The sequence below is a fragment of the Anomaloglossus baeobatrachus genome, chromosome 9, assembly GCF_048569485.1.
Source record: "Anomaloglossus baeobatrachus isolate aAnoBae1 chromosome 9, aAnoBae1.hap1, whole genome shotgun sequence".
NCBI classification, from domain to species: Eukaryota; Metazoa; Chordata; class Amphibia; order Anura; family Aromobatidae; genus Anomaloglossus; species Anomaloglossus baeobatrachus.
Window position 1 is genome coordinate 198,127,163 of NC_134361.1, and position 18,746 is coordinate 198,145,908.

General features: G+C 50.2%; 1 protein-coding gene across 2 annotated transcripts in view; it reads right to left on the bottom strand.

The window, feature by feature from the left end:
• Positions 1-17,842, bottom strand: part of EMD (emerin) — an 88,107-nt gene extending 70,265 nt beyond the window's left edge. Inside the window, exons 1-2 of one of the 2 annotated variants that reach the window (XM_075324196.1) lie at positions 17,736-17,842; positions 8,170-8,262 (exon numbers count right to left, since the gene is read on the bottom strand). In XM_075324196.1, coding sequence (XP_075180311.1) covers positions 8,170-8,251 — 82 coding nt within the window. In that variant the 5' untranslated portion in view covers positions 8,252-8,262; positions 17,736-17,842. Of the gene's footprint in view, positions 1-8,169; positions 8,263-17,265; positions 17,506-17,735 lie in introns of those variants that run through there. The other variant, XM_075324197.1, reaches the window with a different exon arrangement.
• Between the last annotated feature and the right edge of the window lie 904 nt (positions 17,843-18,746).

Genomic DNA, 18,746 nt, shown 5'->3' on the forward strand with positions numbered 1-18,746 from the left:
GTGATGGAATTATTCCATGTGTAACATTGAGGAAAACCTGAAAACATGATCTGTTGGTGGGTCTTGAGGACTGGAGTTGAGAAACACTGCTATAGAGGCTATCTTATACATGAACTATGGGGGTGCATTATAAAAGATAGAGGTCTATATGGTGCAGTATAATATATGGTGAACTTTGGGGTGAATTAAAATACATGGAGAACTATGAGAAATTCATTATAATAATGGGAGGGCTATGAGGGCTACTTTATGCATGGAGGATTATGGGGGGGCATTATAATATATGGACGACTATGTGGTGCAGTATAATATATGGAGGACTATGGAGTGAATTATAATACATGGAGAACTATAGAGGTGTATTATAATACATGGAGAACTATAAGAAATGTATTATAATACATGGAGGACTATGGAGGTGCATTCTAATATATGAAGGGTTATGTGGGACCCTTTATACTATTTGGAAGGCTATGTGGGGGCCATTATAGTATTTGGAGAACTATATTCAAGGGGGGCCAAAGATACAAGCAGGGGATGGGAATGTTTTGTGCCGAGGGAAAAGGCTCTTTCCCTCAGCACCCAGCTTTCCCATGCTCTGCTATACATCTTCTCTCAGCACCCAGCTTTCCCATGCTCTGACATGGGAAAGCTGGGTGCTGAGGGAAAGATGTATAGCAGAGCATGGGGAAGCTGGGTGCTGAGGAAAAGATGGATATCTGAACATAGGAAAGCTGGGTGCTGATAGAGGGATTTCAGATCATGGGAAACCTGGATGCTGTGGGTAAGAGCCAAGTGTCAGTCATTATCCCCTACCCCAAGTGTCGGTGTATGTGGAGGGGGGGCCCAGGTCTGGACTTTGCACCAGGACCCATCAAACTCTAGTTACGCCACTGTTTGGTGTAATTATATGGAGCAGAAATATATAGGCATTACTATTCGATATGTATCAATTAATGAGTAAATAGACTTATGAATGTAAGTTCTTTTTTTTCCCTTCTCCTAAGCCAGTCACATACAGTAGTTTTTTGTTAACTATTGTCTATATTAGGCTATGTGCCCACGCTGGGGAAAATGCGCGGATTTTGCCGCGGATTTCTCGCGGAAAAGCCGCGGATTTTCCAGTAATCTGCAGCACAGCTACTCCCCAGCCATTTCTATGGCATTTGGGAAATGCTGTGCCCACGCTGTGGATTTTTCCGCAGCGGAAATCGTGCGGAAAAATCTGCAGCATGTCAATTATTGTTGCGGATTTCTCCGCAGGGTTCCATATACTTACCTGCCTCACCGGAGTCACTTTCTCCGTCCGGTGCACAGGAGCGCGGTGAATCCAGGTCAGGAAGGAAGAGGTGGGTGGAGCCTGCACGAGCTCTGGTCATCTGACAGCCGGAGCTAGTTCAGGCCCGCCCACCTTCTCCTGAAGACGCTGAGAGAGTGACCCGGCTGCCGGAAAGCGAGGTGCTGCATGATGGAGGTAAGTATGAACTCCCCCGATCACTGCAGCACTTGTTCTGCATTGAGGATGCAGTGCCGAAGCCATGGTACTGTATCCTCAATGCAGAAAGCCCGCACCATATCCACAGGACATTCCGCAGCATGGAAACAGACAAAAGTTGTGGTGCTGTTTCCTGGGAGCACCTGCGGAATGTCTTGCGGATATATCTTCAGGACACTGTCCCCGTGGGCACATGGCCTTATAGTACATATTTTACTGGATTTTATTAGCCTACAGTATATATACAATTTTTTCTTCTGTAAGCTTGTATTCACATTTACCCAGTGCATTCCACTAGACGTATAACCCCAATTTGCAAAACAAAAAAGAAAATGGTATTCAGACGTATAAAGCAGTGTACCCATAAACTAAAATGTGAGATACATAGTGGGAAAAAAAATGTTCTTTTGACTACAATCAGATTTATATCGTATTGCATTTTCTTTGGACATACAGAAAAGCGTGGTTGACCATGCCTTTTTTGTGTCCCCCCCAACAAAAAGAAATGTATAAAATACGGTTTATTTCTCCATTATTTTCAATCGGAGACATATTGAAATGTAAAAAAGAGAATTTTGTTTACTTACCGTAAATTCTTTTTCTTATAGTTCCGACATGGGAGACCCAGACCATGGGTGTATAGCTTCTGCCTCCGGAGGACACACAAAGTACTACACTAAAAGTGTAGCTCCTCCCTCCGAGCATATACACTCCCCGGATGACAAATCCAACCAGTTTAGTGCCAAAGCTGAAGGAGGACATCCACCCATAAGTAGAGATAGAGTAAAACCCGGAATAACCGGAACTTCTGTCTACAACAACAGCCGGTGAAAACACATGGAACAAGAAAGCTGCCAACAGGCAACAGGGAGGGAGCTGGGTCTCCCATGTCGGAACTATAAGAAAAAGAATTTACGGTAAGTAAACAAAATTCTCTTTTTCTTTATCGTTCCTTATGGGAGACCCAAACCATGGGACGTCTCAAAGCAGTCCATGGGTGGGAAATAAACAGAAACTGAGAAGTAGGCGAAACCTAACTTCACAAATGGGCGACAGCCGTCCGAAGGATGCGTCTGCCCAAGCTCGCATCTGCCGAAGCATGAGCATGCACTTGGTAGTGCTTCGAAAGGGTGTGCAGACTAGACCAAGTGGCAGCCTGACAGACCTGCTGAGCCATAGCCCAAGAGGCACCGACAGCTCTGGTCGAGTGCGCCTTAATCCCTGGCGGGGGAGGCATCTGAGAACATAGGTAGGCATCGGATATGGCCGACCTAATCCAATGAGCTAGGGTCGGTTTAGAAGCCGAGAGACCCTTGCGCTGACCTGTGGTCAGCACAAAAAGAGGTGCACCGCCTAAAAAAAACAGCGGTGCGTGACACATAGATCCGGAGCGTCCGCACCAAATCTAAAGCATGCAACGCTTTCTCAAAGCGATGCACAGGGGCCGAACAAAGGGAAGACAATGAAATGTCCTGGTTAAGGTGGAACGGAGACACCACCTTAGGGAGAAGGCCCGGAGTTGGATGGAGAACCACCTTGTCTTGGTGAAAAAAACCAAAAAGGGTGACTCCGAAGAGAGCACAGTCAAATAAGAGACTCTCCTGAGAGAAATTATGGCCACCAGAAAAACCACTTTCTGTGAAAGACTAAACAACGAAACCTCCCTAAGAGGCTCAAAGGGGGGTTTCTGTAAGGCCATGAGGACCAAAGAAAGGTCTCAGGGATCCAGAGACCGCCGGTAAGGCGGAATGATGTGAGATGCGCCCTGCATGAAGGTGCGCACCTGGGCCAGTCGGGCGATACGCCGCTGACAGAGCCGAGACCTGTCCCTTGAGGGAATGAGGGACAGACCTAGCTGCAGGCCGGACTGTAGAAAGGACAGGATGGTCGGCAAGGAAAAAACGGCCAAGGAGCATGGCCGGAAGAACGACACCAGGACAGGAAAATTCTCCAAGTCCTGAGGTAAAACCTGGCCGAGGAAGACTTCCGAGCCTGAGTCATAGTGAAGATGACCTCGGAAGGAATGCCTGAAGCCGTAAGGATTCAGGGCTCAAGAGCCACGCCGTCAATCTGAGAGCCGCAGAATTGTTGTGGAAAACGGACCCTCTGAGAGAACGTCTGGCCGGTCCGGGAGATGCCACAGCACCTCTACGAACAGACGGAGCAGGTCTGGGAACCAAGCTCGCCTGGGCCTGGGGCGATGAGTACGACCCGACGGCCCTCCATTTTGATCTTGCGCAGGACTCTGGGCAAGAGAGCTAGAGGGGGAAACCCGTAGGCCAGACGGAACTGGGACCAATCTGGAACCAGCGCGTCCGCTGCCAAGGCTTGAGGATCGTGGGAGCGAGCCACGTAAACCGGGACCTTGTGGTTGTGCCGGGATGCCATTAGATCCACTCCCGGAGTGCCCCGCCTGCTAAATTGACCGGAACACTGCCGGATGCAGGGCTCACTCGCCGCTGTCCACGGTTTGACGGCTGAGATAATCTGCCTCCCAGTTTTCTGCGCCTGGGATGTGGACTGCGGATATGGTGGACTTGGAGTCCTCCGTCCACTGAAGGATATGTTGAACTTCCAACATTGCTAGGCGGCTGCGAGTCCTAGGACTACAGCCCTGATTTCCAGCACATTGATCGAGAGGGCTGATTCGGACGGAGTCCAAGTGCCCTGTGCTCGGTGGTGGAGAAACACTGCTCCCCAGCCGGATAGACTGGCATCCGTGGTGAGAATCACCCATGACGGGGCCAGAAAGGAGCGTCCCTGGTACAGAGAGAGGGGCCGAAGCCACCACTTAAAGAGAGCTCCTGGTCTGTGGCGACAGAGCCACCAGCCTGTGCAAGGAAGAAGTCCCTTGTCCCAACAGCAGAAAATGTCCAGCTGCAGGGGACGCAGATGGAACTGGCAAGGGGAACCGCTTCTATTGACGCCACCATCTGACCCAGCACCTGCATGAGGTGCCTGATGGAATGACGGCGGAGCCTCAGCAGAGAGCGAACCGCCAGATGAAGAGACTGCTGTTTGACTAAGGGCAGCTTCACAAGTGCCAGCAGAGTCTCGAATTGCATCCCTAGGTACGTAAGTTCCTGGGTCGGGGTCAGAGTGGACTTGCAAGCGTGGCGAGAGTGAGCGAGACACTCCGCTGACAGTCTGCACTGGATGAAGCCCTGACTAGAAGGGCGTCCAGGTAAGGAATCACTACCAACCCCTGGAGGAGCAAAACCGCAACTGGTGAATACACGAGGGGCCGTGGCTAACCCAAAGGGGAGAGCCACGAATTGGAAATGTTCCTCTCCGATTACAAAACGTAGCCAACGCTGGTGTGAAACTGCGAATGGCACATGCAGAGAGACATCTCTGATGTCAATGGATGCTAAGAAATCTCCTTGGGTCATTGACTGATCGCAGAGATTCCATGCAAAATTGCCGCACCTGAACATGCTTGTTGAGAAGCTTGAGATCCAGGTCGGAAAGCACCGTCCTTTTCGGGGACTAGGAAGAGATTTGAGTAGAAATCTCAGAACCGTTCCCAGTCGGGAACTGGTACAATTACTCCATTGGCCTGCAAGAATGCCACGGCCTGTGAGAAGGCGGCGGCCTTGGAGCAGGGGGGAGTTGTCAGAAAAAATCTGTTTGGCGGCTGAATAGAATTCTATTCTGTAGCCGTGGGAGATGGTAACCCACACCCACTGATCGAAGACGTGTTGAAACCACACGTCGCCCAAGAGGGAGAGCCTGCCACCGACCAAGGACGTTACTGGCGCGGCCAGATAATCAAGAGGAGACTGCCTTGGTGGCAGCAGCTCCTGCCGACTTAGGACGCGGCTTCATGCGCCAGTTGGTTTACGGACCTTGGCTGAGTTAGTGGACGAGGCCGAGGGCTTAGAGGACGACCAGTTAGAGGAAACGAAAGGAACGAAACCTCGACTGGTTCCTGCCCTGGAAGGTTTCCTGGGTTGTGGCATGGAAGTACTCTTCCTGCCAAAAGCTTCCTTAATAATTTCATCCAGTTGTTCACCGAATAGACTGGTCCCAGCAAAAGGGAGTCCAGCAAGGAACTTCTTAAGAAGCATCTGCCTTCCACTCTCGAAGCCACAGGAACCTGCGGATAGCGAGGGAAGTAGCCGAGGCCACCGCAGTGCGGTGACAGTCTCCAGCTATAGGATGAAAAGACTGAAGCCTGGGAGTTAAGGCAACCAATTCGGGCATAAAGGCCCTGGTGAGGGAATGCATCTCCTCCCGAGAAGCAGAGATGGCTTTGAGAGCCCGCACTGCTGCAAAAGATGTGGAGAACGAGGCCCCTGCCGCCTCATATATAGATTTGGCCAGAAGGACAACCTGGCGGACAGTGGGATCCTCAGAGAGGTGCCGTCAGCCACTGATACAACTGTCCGGGCTGAAAGTCTAGACACCGGAGGGTCCACCCTTGGTGAATGAGCCCACTCCTTGACCACCACTGGTGGAAGGGGGAAACAGTCATCAGAACCACGCTCTGGGAGGCGTCTGTCAGGACAGGCTCTGGGCTTGGTCACAGTGACCTGAAAACTGGAGTGGATAAGGAACACACTCCTTGTTCTCTTAGGCAAGGTATACTGATGATTTTCTGCCAAAGAGGGGTGCTCCCCTGATACAGGCGGATTGAGGTCCAGTACAAATATAATGGACGCAATCAAATCATTAGCATCTGCATCACTTTCGGATAGATCAATGGGGTACATGGAGAGCGTCCGAGCCCCCAGTAAGGCATCCTCCTTGTCCTGCGAGTCAGCTCGTGAACCAGAGCCGCGGGGCGAGGAGGGAAAGGGGACCCTGCGTCTCCATTTTAGGAGGACGGGCTCCCAGATGAAGAATCCTCTGTGAGCTTTGCTGAGCGAGCCGTAGCAGCAGAAGCGCCCTGAGAAGGGGGCTGATGCATGCTCAGCAGTGTCCGGGACAGCTGTCCCCTGGAGAGAGGGATTCTACCCCGGAGCCGGAGCAGCCGGAGGGACCACTGGGGATAAGCCTCCAGGCTGAGGCACCACTATGTCAGAGCAGGCATCACAATGTGGTTATGTGCTCGGTACAGACAGTACGAGTCAACATGCGGTGCATAATAAAAAACAGCCTTGCAGCCCTGCACTGATATGAGACATGCTGCAGAAGTGGGGGCTCTGTCCAGAAAGACCCCCAGCAGAGTATATAAACAGAGTATATAAGCAGCAGCACAACCAGAGGTTGTGGCTTGCCAGACCGTTTAACATAACAACTCTGTGTCTCCAGATTCCCCAGAAGTGGGGGCTTTTCGGAAAAAAAACCCCAGCAGAGTATATAAACAGAGTGTATAAGCAGCTGCACAACCGGAGGTTGTGGCTTGCCAGACTGTTTAACATAGGGGCATCTCTGTGCCCTCCAGATCCCCCAGAACTGGGGGCTCTGTCCCAGGCCCCCATTTGTCACAATGTGTTTGCAGACATTGATCTCTGTGCCCTAGAACGCTGAGAACATGGCGTCCGCAGCGAGGAGAGGGGGCAGGGCCTACTCTGAGAGCAGGACGGAGGGCAAATGAGGCATACAGGGGAGGGAATCTTTCCTCAGTGAGGAGTGTCCCTTCCCTGTGCTGAGCAGCCGGTGGGCGGAGCCACCCTGTCTCACTGCACTGACTGACATAGAATCGAAACTAGGCCTCAGGCGAAGCCGGGGCTTAGATTTAAACATGCGGCCAGCGTGCAGGCACCATCGGCGCGGTTCTCCAGTGAAAACTGGAGAACCGGCCGGAAATGTTAAAACATACATATAACACATTCTCCCCCACAAATAAAGTACAAGGGACCCCTAGAAAGACCACTTTCTGTGGTAATAACGTCTCAGTACTTAGCTTGAGACGCAGGTGCCAGGTCCCTGGGGGGTCATCGCTCCGTCCGGCAGGATCCTGAACAGGGCTGCGGATGGAGACCGGTCTCCTGCAAAGCAGTGAGAACCGTGATGGCTCCCACTTCAAGCCAGAGCCCCAAGGGATGGCGAAGGAGCGCGGCATGTGAAGGCTCCAGCCTTGTAAAGTCAACCTTAACAGCACCGCCGACACAGTGGGGTGAGAAGGGACATGCCGGAAGTCCAGATTGGACCCGCTTTTCTTCCAAATCTTTGAAATCAAAAATCAAAAATCAGAGGATGCATGTGTGTGTGTGACCTCCTGAACACAAAGCATTGAACTGGTTGGATTTGTCATCCGGGGAGTGTATATGCTCGGAGGGAGGAGCTACACTTTTAGTGTAGTACTTTGTGTGTCCTCCGGAGGCAGAAGCTATACACCCATGGTTTGGGTCTCCCATAAGGAACGATAAAGAAATGGTACGTTCTAATACGACAATAATGTATATGTCTTTAATTAATTTAGTGGGGGGTGGGAGATATAGTCATTTTTTCTACACATCCCCACAAAATTGAAACCAAAATCCAGTGGGGAGGGTGGAGTTGACTAAACCAGAAAAACTAGTTGGAAAACAAAAAGTATCTAAAGAAAAAAAACAAAAACAAAACTATCTAGACATATTACATACGTTAAATGAATACTTCAAAATATAGACACAAGTCCGACGTATGGCGTATATTTTTAACTATAGCAATGTGAGCCTGAACTAAGGCAGTAATTATTCTCAAAGAATAGAAATATGGATTAAAACAGGAGGAGATCCACTTACCAACAATGGGACCATACTGCAGGCCATATTTCCGCAGGGTGCTGATAAGCTCCTCATCTGTCATTTTTTTGAATTTTTCCATTTTGTTAATTCCTGGCGGAAAAAAAAAATAAAATCATATGTTATATATTTTAGTAGTATAATATTTTGCAAATGGACGACTCCTTTTCATACATGGATGTGATAGGTTGGGGTTACTGGCTCAGGGCGTACTTCCAAGAGCAACTTGGTTGTCTTAGAGGAAGCATGTAAATGCCTCTGGCACGTGAGCAAAGGATTGGGCATGTTGAAAAGTAGCATGCCCACTCCTTTTTCTGACATTAGCTTTGTTGGCCTACTCTGATACACACTGGATATGTGACAAACAGATTGTGTTACATTTCAGTACAAAACCCAAAACAAATCCAATAACAAAAAAAAAAAAAAAAAATCAGGCTCTGAACTAGTGACGGAACCACGGGTGATTTACCAGGCTGGTTTATTTTTTTGTTACTTTAATGCATCCACTTCAGACAAAAATACAGCTCCATCCAACGGTCATACAATCTTCTCCATTTAGGAAAATATAACACAAAGGACAAGTGGTGTGATTTTCATGTTATGTTAGCTGAAGCATCTACGCGTTTCAGGTCACTTAGACACTTGAAACGCGTAAATGGTTTTGCTAACGATCACACCACTTGTCCTGTGTGTTATATATAAAGAAGAACATCTGTCGGGCTGGAGCTTTCTTTTATTATTAATTATTATAATTATTATTATTTGTGGTGTGGCAGAGCCAGCTTCAGTTCATGGTGAGCTGGACTTTCCTTCCATCTTTATCTCCTCCAGACATTTTTTTATAACCTCTACTTTGAATACCCATAAATGTATATGTATAAATATAAGCAGATTTGCAGTTTACTGCTTGCTAATATTTTCTCCCATTCTTGACACTTAACACTTTTGTTTACAGCTCGTTGTCTTGGAAACAGACCACTGCTGCTAAAAAGAACATGCACAAAGTGCTTACAAACTCTACTACTGAAGCTGAAGTGCGCTGTTACCTTCTAACGGACTTGGACTGGCCCACAGGGGGACAGGTAATTTCCTTGGTGGGCCCTTCTGCAGGAGTTTGTCACCCACTAGTAAATGGCACAACACACTTGATTCACAGTGTGCGCCATGACAATGGCAGCATCGCATCATTTATCAAACTACTCAGTTCATCATATAGTAAGTTTGTGAATGCGGATAATGTAATATATGTATGTAGCTGAACAGTGGGCCGCATACTCAGTCACTGGTGGGCTCTTCTCGCCTCAGTCAGACCCTGCATCCTTAAAAAAGGAACCGGTCACCAGATTTGGCAACTATAAGCTGCGGCCACCGCCAGTGGGCTCTTATATACAGCATTCTAACATTCTGTATATAAGAGCCCAGGCCGCTGTGTAGAACGTAAAGAAGGGAATTTTGTTTACTTACCGTAAATTCCTTTTCTTCTAGCTCCAATTGGGAGACCCAGACAATTGGGTGTATAGCTACTGCCTCCGGAGGCCACACAAAGTACTACACTTAAAAGTGTAAGGCCCCTCCCCTTCTGGCTATACACCCCCCCGTGGGATCACGGGCTCCTCAGTTTTAGTGCAAAAGCAGGAAGGAGGAAAGCCAATAACTGTTTTAAATACAAATTCAACCCGAGAAACAACCTCGGAGAACTGAACTGTTCAACATGAACAACATGTGCACCCGAAAAAAACAAACTTCCTAAGAAAAACAGGGCGGGTGCTGGGTCTCCCAATTGGAGCTAGAAGAAAAGGAATTTACGGTAAGTAAACAAAATTCCCTTCTTCTTTGTCGCTCCTAATTGGGAGACCCAGACAATTGGGACGTCCAAAAGCAGTCCCTGGGTGGGTAAAAGAATACCTCGTGATAGGGCCGTCAAACAGCCCTTTCCTACAGGTGAGCCACCGCCGCCTGAAGGACTTGTCTACCTAGGCCGGCATCCGCCGAAGCGTAGGTATGCACCTGATAATGCTTGGTAAAAGTGTGCAGACTCGACCAGGTAGCCGCCTGGCACACCTGCTGAGCCGTAGCCTGGTGCCGTAATGCCCAGGACGCACCCACGGCTCTGGTAGAATGGGCCTTCAGTCCTGATGGAATCGGAAGCCCAGCAGAACGGTAGGTGTGAAGAATTGGTTCCTTGATCCAACGCGCAAGGGTGGATTTGGAAGCCTGCGACCCTTTACGCTGACCAGCGACAAGGACAAAGAGTGCATCCGAGCGGCGCAGAGGCGCCGTGCGGGAAATGTAGATCCTGAGTGCTCTCACCAGATCCAATAAATGCAAACCTTTTTCAAATTGGTGAACTGGATGCGGACACAAAGACGGTAAAGTGATATCTTGATTGAGATGAAAGGAAGATACCACCTTGGGAAGAAATTCAGGAATTGGACGCAGAACTACCTTGTCCTGGTGAAACACCAGGAATGGAGATCTGCATGATAACGCCGCCAGCTCGGACACTCTCCGAAGAGACGTGACCGCCACTAGAAAGGCCACTTTCTGTGAAAGACGAGAAAGGGAAACCTCCTTCATAGGCTCGAAAGGCGGCTTCTGGAGAGCAATTAGAACCTTGTTCAGGTCCCAGGGCTCCAACGGCCGCTTGTAAGGGGGGACGATATGACAAACCCCTTGCAGGAACGTGCGTACCTGAGGAAGTCGCGCCAGGCGTTTCTGAAAAAATACGGATAGCGCGGAGACTTGACCCTTAAGGGAGCCAAGCGACAAACCTTTTTCCAACCCAGACTGCAGGAAGGAAAGAAAAGTAGGCAATGCAAAAGGCCAGGGAGAAACTCCCTGAGCAGAGCACCAAGATTGGAATATCCTCCACGTCCTGTGGTAGATCTTGGCGGAGGATGGCTTCCTAGCCTGTCTCATGGTGGCAACCACTTCATGAGATAAACCTGAGGCCGCTAGGATCCAGGACTCAATGGCCACACAGTCAGGTTCAGGGCCGCAGAATTCAGATGGAAAAACGGCCCTTGAGACAGCAAGTCTGGACGGTCTGGTAGTGCCCACGGATGGCCTACCGTGAGGTGCCACAGATCCGGGTACCACGACCTCCTTGGCCAGTCTGGAGCGACGAGAATGGCGCGGCGGCAGTCGGACCTGATTTTGCGGAGCACTCTGGGCAACAATGCCAGAGGTGGGAACACATACGGTAGCCGGAACTGCGACCAATCTTGAACTAAGGCGTCTGCCGCCAGAGCTCGGTGATCGTGAGACCGTGCCATGAAAACCGGGACCTTGTTGTTGTGCCGTGATGCCATCAGGTCGACGTCCGGCATCCCCCAGCGGCGACAGATCTCCTGAAACACGTCCGGGTGAAGAGACCATTCCCCTGCGTCCATGCCCTGGCGACTGAGAAAGTCTGCTTCCCAGTTTTCTACGCCTGGGATGTGAACTGCGGATATGGTGGATGCCGTGTCTTCCACCCACGTCAGAATCCGCCGGACTTCCTGGAAGGCTTGCCGACTGCGTGTTCCCCCTTGGTGGTTGATGTATGCCACCGCTGTGGAGTTGTCCGACTGAATTCGGATCTGCTTGCCTTCCAGCCACTGTTGGAAGGCTTGTAGGGCAAGATAGACTGCTCTGATCTCCAGAACATTGATCTGAAGGGTGGACTCTTTCCGAGTCCACGTACCTTGAGCCCTGTGGTGGAGAAACACTGCTCCCCACCCTGATAGACTCGCATCTGTCGTGACCACCGCCCAGGATGGGGGTAGGAACGACTTTCCTTTTGACAATGAGGTGGGAAGAAGCCACCACCGGAGAGATTCCTTGGCTGCCTGAGAGAGGGAGACCTCCCTGTCGAGGGACGTCGACTTCCCGTCCCATTGGCGGAGAATGTCCCATTGTAGTGGACGCAGATGAAACTGCGCAAAAGGAACTGCTTCCATTGCTGCTACCATCTTCCCTAGGAAGTGCATGAGGCGCCTCAAGGGGTGCGACTGGCCCTGAAGGAGAGATTGCACCCCTATCTGTAGCGAGCACTGTTTGTCCAGTGGAAGTTTCACTATCGCTGAGAGAGTATGAAACTCCATGCCAAGATATGTTAGTGATTGGGTCGGGGTTAGATTTGACTTTGAAAAGTTGATAATCCACCCGAAACTCTGGAGAGTCTTCAGTGCCACGTTCAGGCTGTGTTGGCATGCCTCTTGAGAGGGTGCCTTGATAAGTAGATCGTCCAAATATGGGATCACGGAGTGACCTTGCGAGTGCAGGACTGCTACTACTGCTGCCATGACCTTGGTGAAGACCCGAGGGGCTGTCGCCAGCCCGAAAGGTAGAGCTACGAACTGCAGGTGTTCGCTTCCTATAACGAAGCGTAGAAAACGCTGATGCTCTGGCGCAATTGGCACGTGGAGATAAGCATCCTTGATGTCTATTGATGCTAGGAAATCTCCTTGAGACATTGAGGCGATAACGGAGCGGAGAGATTCCATCCGGAACCTCCTGGTTTTTACGTGTTTGTTGAGCAGCTTTAGATCCAGGACGGGACGGAACGACCCGTCTTTCTTTGGCACCACAAACAAATTGGAGTAAAAACCGTGACCTTGTTCCTGAAGAGGAACAGAAGTCACCACTCCTTCCGCCTTTAGAGCGGACACCGCTTGTAGCAGAACATCGGCTCGGTCGGGCGGTGGAGAAGTTCTGAAGAAGCGAGTTGGAGGACGAGAGCTGAACTCTATCCTGTACCCGTGAGACAGAATGTCTCTCACCCAACGGTCTTTGACCTGTGACAGCCAAATGTCGCCAAAGCGGGAGAGCCTGCCACCGACCAAGGATGCGGAGAGAGGAGGCTGAGAGTCATGAGGAAGCCGTCTTGGTAACGGTTCTTCCGGCTGGCTTTTTTGGGCGTGATTGAGTCCGCCAAGAATCTGAGCCCCTCTGATCCTTTTGAGTCCTTTTGGACGAGTAGAATTGGGACCTGCCTGAACCTCGAAAGGACCGAAAACCAGACTGTCCCCTCCTCTGTTGGGGTTTGTTTTGTCTGGGCTGAGGTAAGGATGAATCCTTACCCTTGGAGTGTTTAATGATTTCATCCAAACGCTCACCAAACAATCGGTCACGAGAAAAAGGCAAACTGGTTAAGCACTTCTTGGAAGAAGAATCTGCCTTCCATTCTCTCAACCACAAAGCTCTGCGTAAAACCACAGAGTTGGCTGACGCCACCGCCGTACGGCTCGTAGAGTCTAGGACAGCATTAATCGCGTAAGACGCGAATGCAGACATTTGAGAGGTCAAGGGTGCCACCTGCGGAGCAGATGTACGTGTGACCGTGTCGACCTGTGTAAGCCCAGCTGAAATAGCTTGGAGTGCCCATACGGCTGCGAATGCTGGCGCCAACGACGCTCCAATCGCTTCATAGATGGATTTTAACCAGAGCTCCATCTGTCTGTCAGTGGCATCTTTAAGTGCCGCCCCATCTTCCACTGCAACTAGAGATCTGGCTGCAAGCCTGGAGATTGGAGGGTCCACCTTGGGACAATGTGTCCAGCCCTTGACCACGTCAGGGGGAAAAGGATAGCGTGTATCTTTAAGCCGTTTGGAAAAACGCTTATCTGGATAAGCGTGGTGTTTCTGGATTGCGTCTCTAAAGTCAGAGTGGTCCAGAAAAGTGCTTAATTTACGATTGGGATACTTGAAATGGAATTTCTCCTGCTGTGAAGCTGCCTCCTCCGCAGGAGGAGCTGGTGGAGAAATATCTAACATCTTATTGATGGACGCTATAAGATCATTCACTATGGCGTCACCATCCGGGATATCTAGATTGAGAGCGGCCCCAGCATCAGACTCCTGATCAGTTACATCCGCCTCATCACACAGAGAGTCGTCCCGCTGGGACCCTGACCAGTGTGATGAAGTTGAGGGTCGCTCATAGCGAGCCCGCTTAGGTTGTCTGGGACTGTCGTCCGAGTCAGAGCCGTCACCCTGGGGTGCATGTGACACCCCCGGAGCTAGGAAGTGGTCCAGCTGAGGGGGACAAGGTGGCAATGAATCAACAGTGCCCATGGTCTGAGTTACTGGTCTAGACTGCAATGTTTCAAGAATTTTAGACATAGTCATAGACAATCTGTCAGCAAAAGCTGCAAACTCCGTCCCTGTCACCTGGACAGCATTCACAGGTGGTTCTCCCTGGGTCACCTCTAGCAGCGGCCCCGGCTGAGCAATTGCCACAGGGGCCGAGCACTGCACACAATGGGGGTCAGTGGAACCTGCCGGTAGAGTAGCCCCACATGCGGTACAAGCAGCATATAAAGTCCGTGCCTTGGCACTTTTGCTTTTTGCGGACGACATGCTGTTGTCTCCTTGAGAAATCTAAGGAGGGTATATAGCAGAAAATCACCAGCGACTGTACAGTGCAAAGTATTGCCAGCACAAATACAAAGTACACTATGGCACAAGTGGGGGAGAGCCCTTGAGGGCTGCTTACCGCCCGCTGAAAGCGGGTGTGAGGTCGTAGAATCCCTTGTCTGAGTCTCCCCGTCTCCCCTCTGCAGCTCAGCGTGCAGGCAGGAATGGCTGCCGGCGTCCTGTGAAGAGGGGCGGACCGTGGGCGTCACAAACAAAAGTGCGGGAAACTGCGTCCCACTGTGCCTAGTGTGAGGGCTGGAGTATGTAAAACAGACTCCAGCTCTTAGCGCTGCTGGTCTGTACAGCGTCCCGCCCTCCTCCTGACTGGCAGGTCTGGGGGCGGGAACGATACGAACTAGGCCGCAAAAGCCGGGGACTGTAGTAATCTAGCGCGGCCGTCATATATGCACGGCCAGCGCGGAAGTCCCCGGCGCACCACAAATCCCAGCCGCGACGCAGTAAAAACTGACCCCCGCGGCCGGATCGGCCGATCGTACTAAGTCACCTCACTCAGCAGAGCTGTAGTGAGTAACGGCACAAGCGCAGCAGCGCTGTTTACCCCGGCGCACTAACACACCCAGCAATGCTGCAGTGTGCGTGCGATAAGCACGGGGACACGGAGTACCTTGATGGAGCAGGGTCCTGTCCCTGAGGAAACTCCGCTCCGTATCCAGCAGATCCTCCAGGGGCTGTGGATGGAGCACGGCCTCAGTGCCCGGAGACCGGTAAAGTCCCACTTCACCCAGAGCCCTAATGGGGATGGGGAAGGAATCAGCATGTGGGCTCCAGCCTCCGTACCCGCAATGGGTACCTCAACCTTAACAAACACCGCCGACAGAAAGTGGGGTGAGAAGGGAGCATGCTGGGGGCCCTCGTATGGGCCCTCTTTTCTTCCATCCGACATAGTCAGCAGCTGCTGCTGACTAAACAGTGGAGCTATGCGTGGATGTCTGGCCTCCTTCGCACAAAGCATAAAACTGAGGAGCCCGTGATCCCACGGGGGGGTGTATAGCCAGAAGGGGAGGGGCCTTACACTTTTAAGTGTAGTACTTTGTGTGGCCTCCGGAGGCAGTAGCTATACACCCAATTGTCTGGGTCTCCCAATTAGGAGCGACAAAGAAAATCTTTTTATAACACTGAACTAAGGGCGGTGCAGACTGGTCAGATGGATCTCTCCATTCTCTGGTATCGGTACCTTTTCTTTCGGCCATTTTTGTACTCCTGCTTCCGAAGCCTGGGTGCATGACGCATCCTACGTCATCCACACAGGTCGGCATTGGCAGGGCAGATCAAAGTATTATAGTGCGCCTGCGCAGGACCTTAAAGCTGGCGCATGTGCATGACGTTGGACACGTCATGCACCCAGGCTTCAGAAGAAGGAGGACAAAGATAGCCGAAAGAGGAAGCACTGGTACCGGAGAATGGAGACACCCAATGACCAGTCTGCACGGCACTGCACCTTAGGTGAGTATTATAAAGTGATTTTTACGTTCTACACAGCGGCCTGGGCTCTTATATATACAGTATTCTAACATGCTGTATAAGATCCCACTGGTGGTTGCCGCAGCCTATAGTCACCAAATCTGGTGACAGGTTCCCTTTAATGGGGTATTCCCATCTCCAGGATCTAATCCCTTTATGTAGTAAGTGTAAGAATTATTATATTAGCAAATACCTCGAATTAGAAATGTAGAATACTTCTTTGGATTCACTATGTGCTTACCTCATGTTCAGGGCATTGCAGGACCTTCGGTATCAATGGTTACGTGTCGACCACGCATATAGTCACAGATAGTTAGCTAGTCAGTTGCTAGTGGTCATAACCATAGATACCTAAGGTCCTGCAATGCCATGAACATGAGGTAAGCAACATAGTGAATCCGATGATCTATTTTACATTTCTAATTGGCGGTATTTGCTACTACTTCTTCGGATTCCCTATGTGCTTACCTCATGTTCAGGGCATTGCAGGACCTTAGGTATCCATGGTTATGAGTCGACCACGCATAAAGTCACAGATAGTTAACTAGTCAGTTGCTAGTGGTCATAACCATAGATACCTAAGGTCCTGCAGTGCCCTGAACACGGGGTAAGCAACATAGTGAACCCAATGATCTATTCTATATTTCTAATTGGTGATATTTGCTACTACTTCTTCGGATTCACTGTGTTGCTTATGACCACTAGCAACCGTTTAGCTATCTGTGACTATATGCGTGGTCGTAACCATAGATACCTAAGGTCCTGCAATGCCCTGAACATAAGGTAAGCAACATAACTAATCAGGAGAACTATACTACATTTCTAATTGGATGTATTTACTAATATTATTATTATTACACCTACTACATGTTGGGATAAGGTCCTGGAGATGGGAATACCCCTTTAAGGAGGCAGTGTCGGACTGAGCCGACAAGAGCCCTCCAGTGACTGAGTTTGGGGACCACTGTTCAACTACATACATTGGGATAGGATCTTGGAGATGGAAATACCCCTTTAAACCAGGCCCGGCTTCAGAGCAGTGCTTACAAGCTAGACAGCAGCGGTGGTCGGTCTCATAGACAACGAGCTGTACAGAAAATAAATGTGCGAATACCTCACGAATGGCGTAAAATTTTAACAAGCGATAAATTGCGAAATTGCTTGTTTTTTTACAAGCCCTAGCTGATTATATCCATTTATAAAGATGGGAAATACCTGAAACTGCTTAGTACAAGCATGTAATTTAATAATTCTTTCACTTGACTTTAATTACTTCATGTAATTTCCACATTTCACAGTTTATATACCCAAATCTGCACATTTGCTGACAGGACACTAGCTAAAGCTATAAAAAAAAAAGAGCCGCAGAGCATTATGGTCGCTGTAGTTTGACAACAGTGTTCATGATTGTCCAGGCCAGCACAAACTGATATATTTTACAGAGATTTGGCCACAAGCTCGACGACGACCGCCTCAGCCGCCATTATTCCCTCACAACCAGCACCATCTTTATAACAAGTGGACTAATTAAAATGGGCGGCAAAAAACGCGCTCAACCGTCGCCTCCGGGCCACGCCCACACCGCCTGCCCGCTGGTGTCCAGCGCTCAGCCAATCAAAAGGGCGGGGCAGAAAGAGCGGGAATCGGTTGCGTCAGGGAAAATATTTCTAGAACGTTCTTCTTACCTCAGGTGGCTCCGGTGTGACAGGAATAACGTGGTTCTGCCGCTCCGCTCGTAGTAGCCGAGGGTGGGAATAGTTGGAGGGGAGGTGGTACACAGTAAAGCAGGCGGGGGAAGGGGAGGAGGCTCTTGTGAGGAGACCGCCCGCTGTCGTCACTCGAGTGACAGCTGTAGAAGGCGTTTTTGTCAGGGAGTGGCTGGAGGGCAGGTATGTCCCTTGGCTTTGCTATGATTTAGCGCTGTTTTGTACAGTTCTCTCACCACAACTCTCAACATGTTTCAACTGTGTGTAGTTGTAGTTGCTTTACAACAAGTGGGCCCAGATTTGTGCTCAGAAACTGATAATGCGACGTGCCCTGGCAATGTAGCTCGGCTTTGAGGCAAATTTGGGGTTGAGTTGTGCACTATTTACCTCAGAAATTTGGGGGTGTACGTCTTGGCTCATAGTTATGAGGGACGGTGGTTGTGTGAAAAGATTTGTGGGGCACGTTCGCATAAGGCTAGGTTCACATTTCTGTTGTTTTGCATCAGTCACATGCGTTGCTTGACGCATGTGACTGATGCGTTGTACAACGGATGACAAAGGCTACTTTCACACTTGCGTTCAGCGCAGTTCGTCACTATGGAGAATATTACACTCCGCTATTCTCCATGGACTTGTATGGACGACGCACTATAACACAAGTGTCAGCGTTGCATCCGCTGGACGATGTTATTTTGACGCTGCGCCGGGCGGAAGGAACGCAGCATGTAACTTTTTTTGAGCAGCGCAAAAGAGAGAGAGCTCTCAGCTGAGCGCCCAGCCGCCAGCATGTGAGAGCTCTCAGCTGAGTGCCCGGCCGTTGGCATGCCCGGCCGCCGCCATGTGAGAGCTCTCAGCTGAGCAGCCGGCATGTGAGAGCTCTCAGTTGAGCTCTCAGCTGAGCAGCCGGCATGTGAGAGCGCTCAGCTGAGCAGCCGGCATGTGAGAGCGCTCAGCTGAGAAGCCGGCATGTGAGAGCGCTCAGCTGAGAAG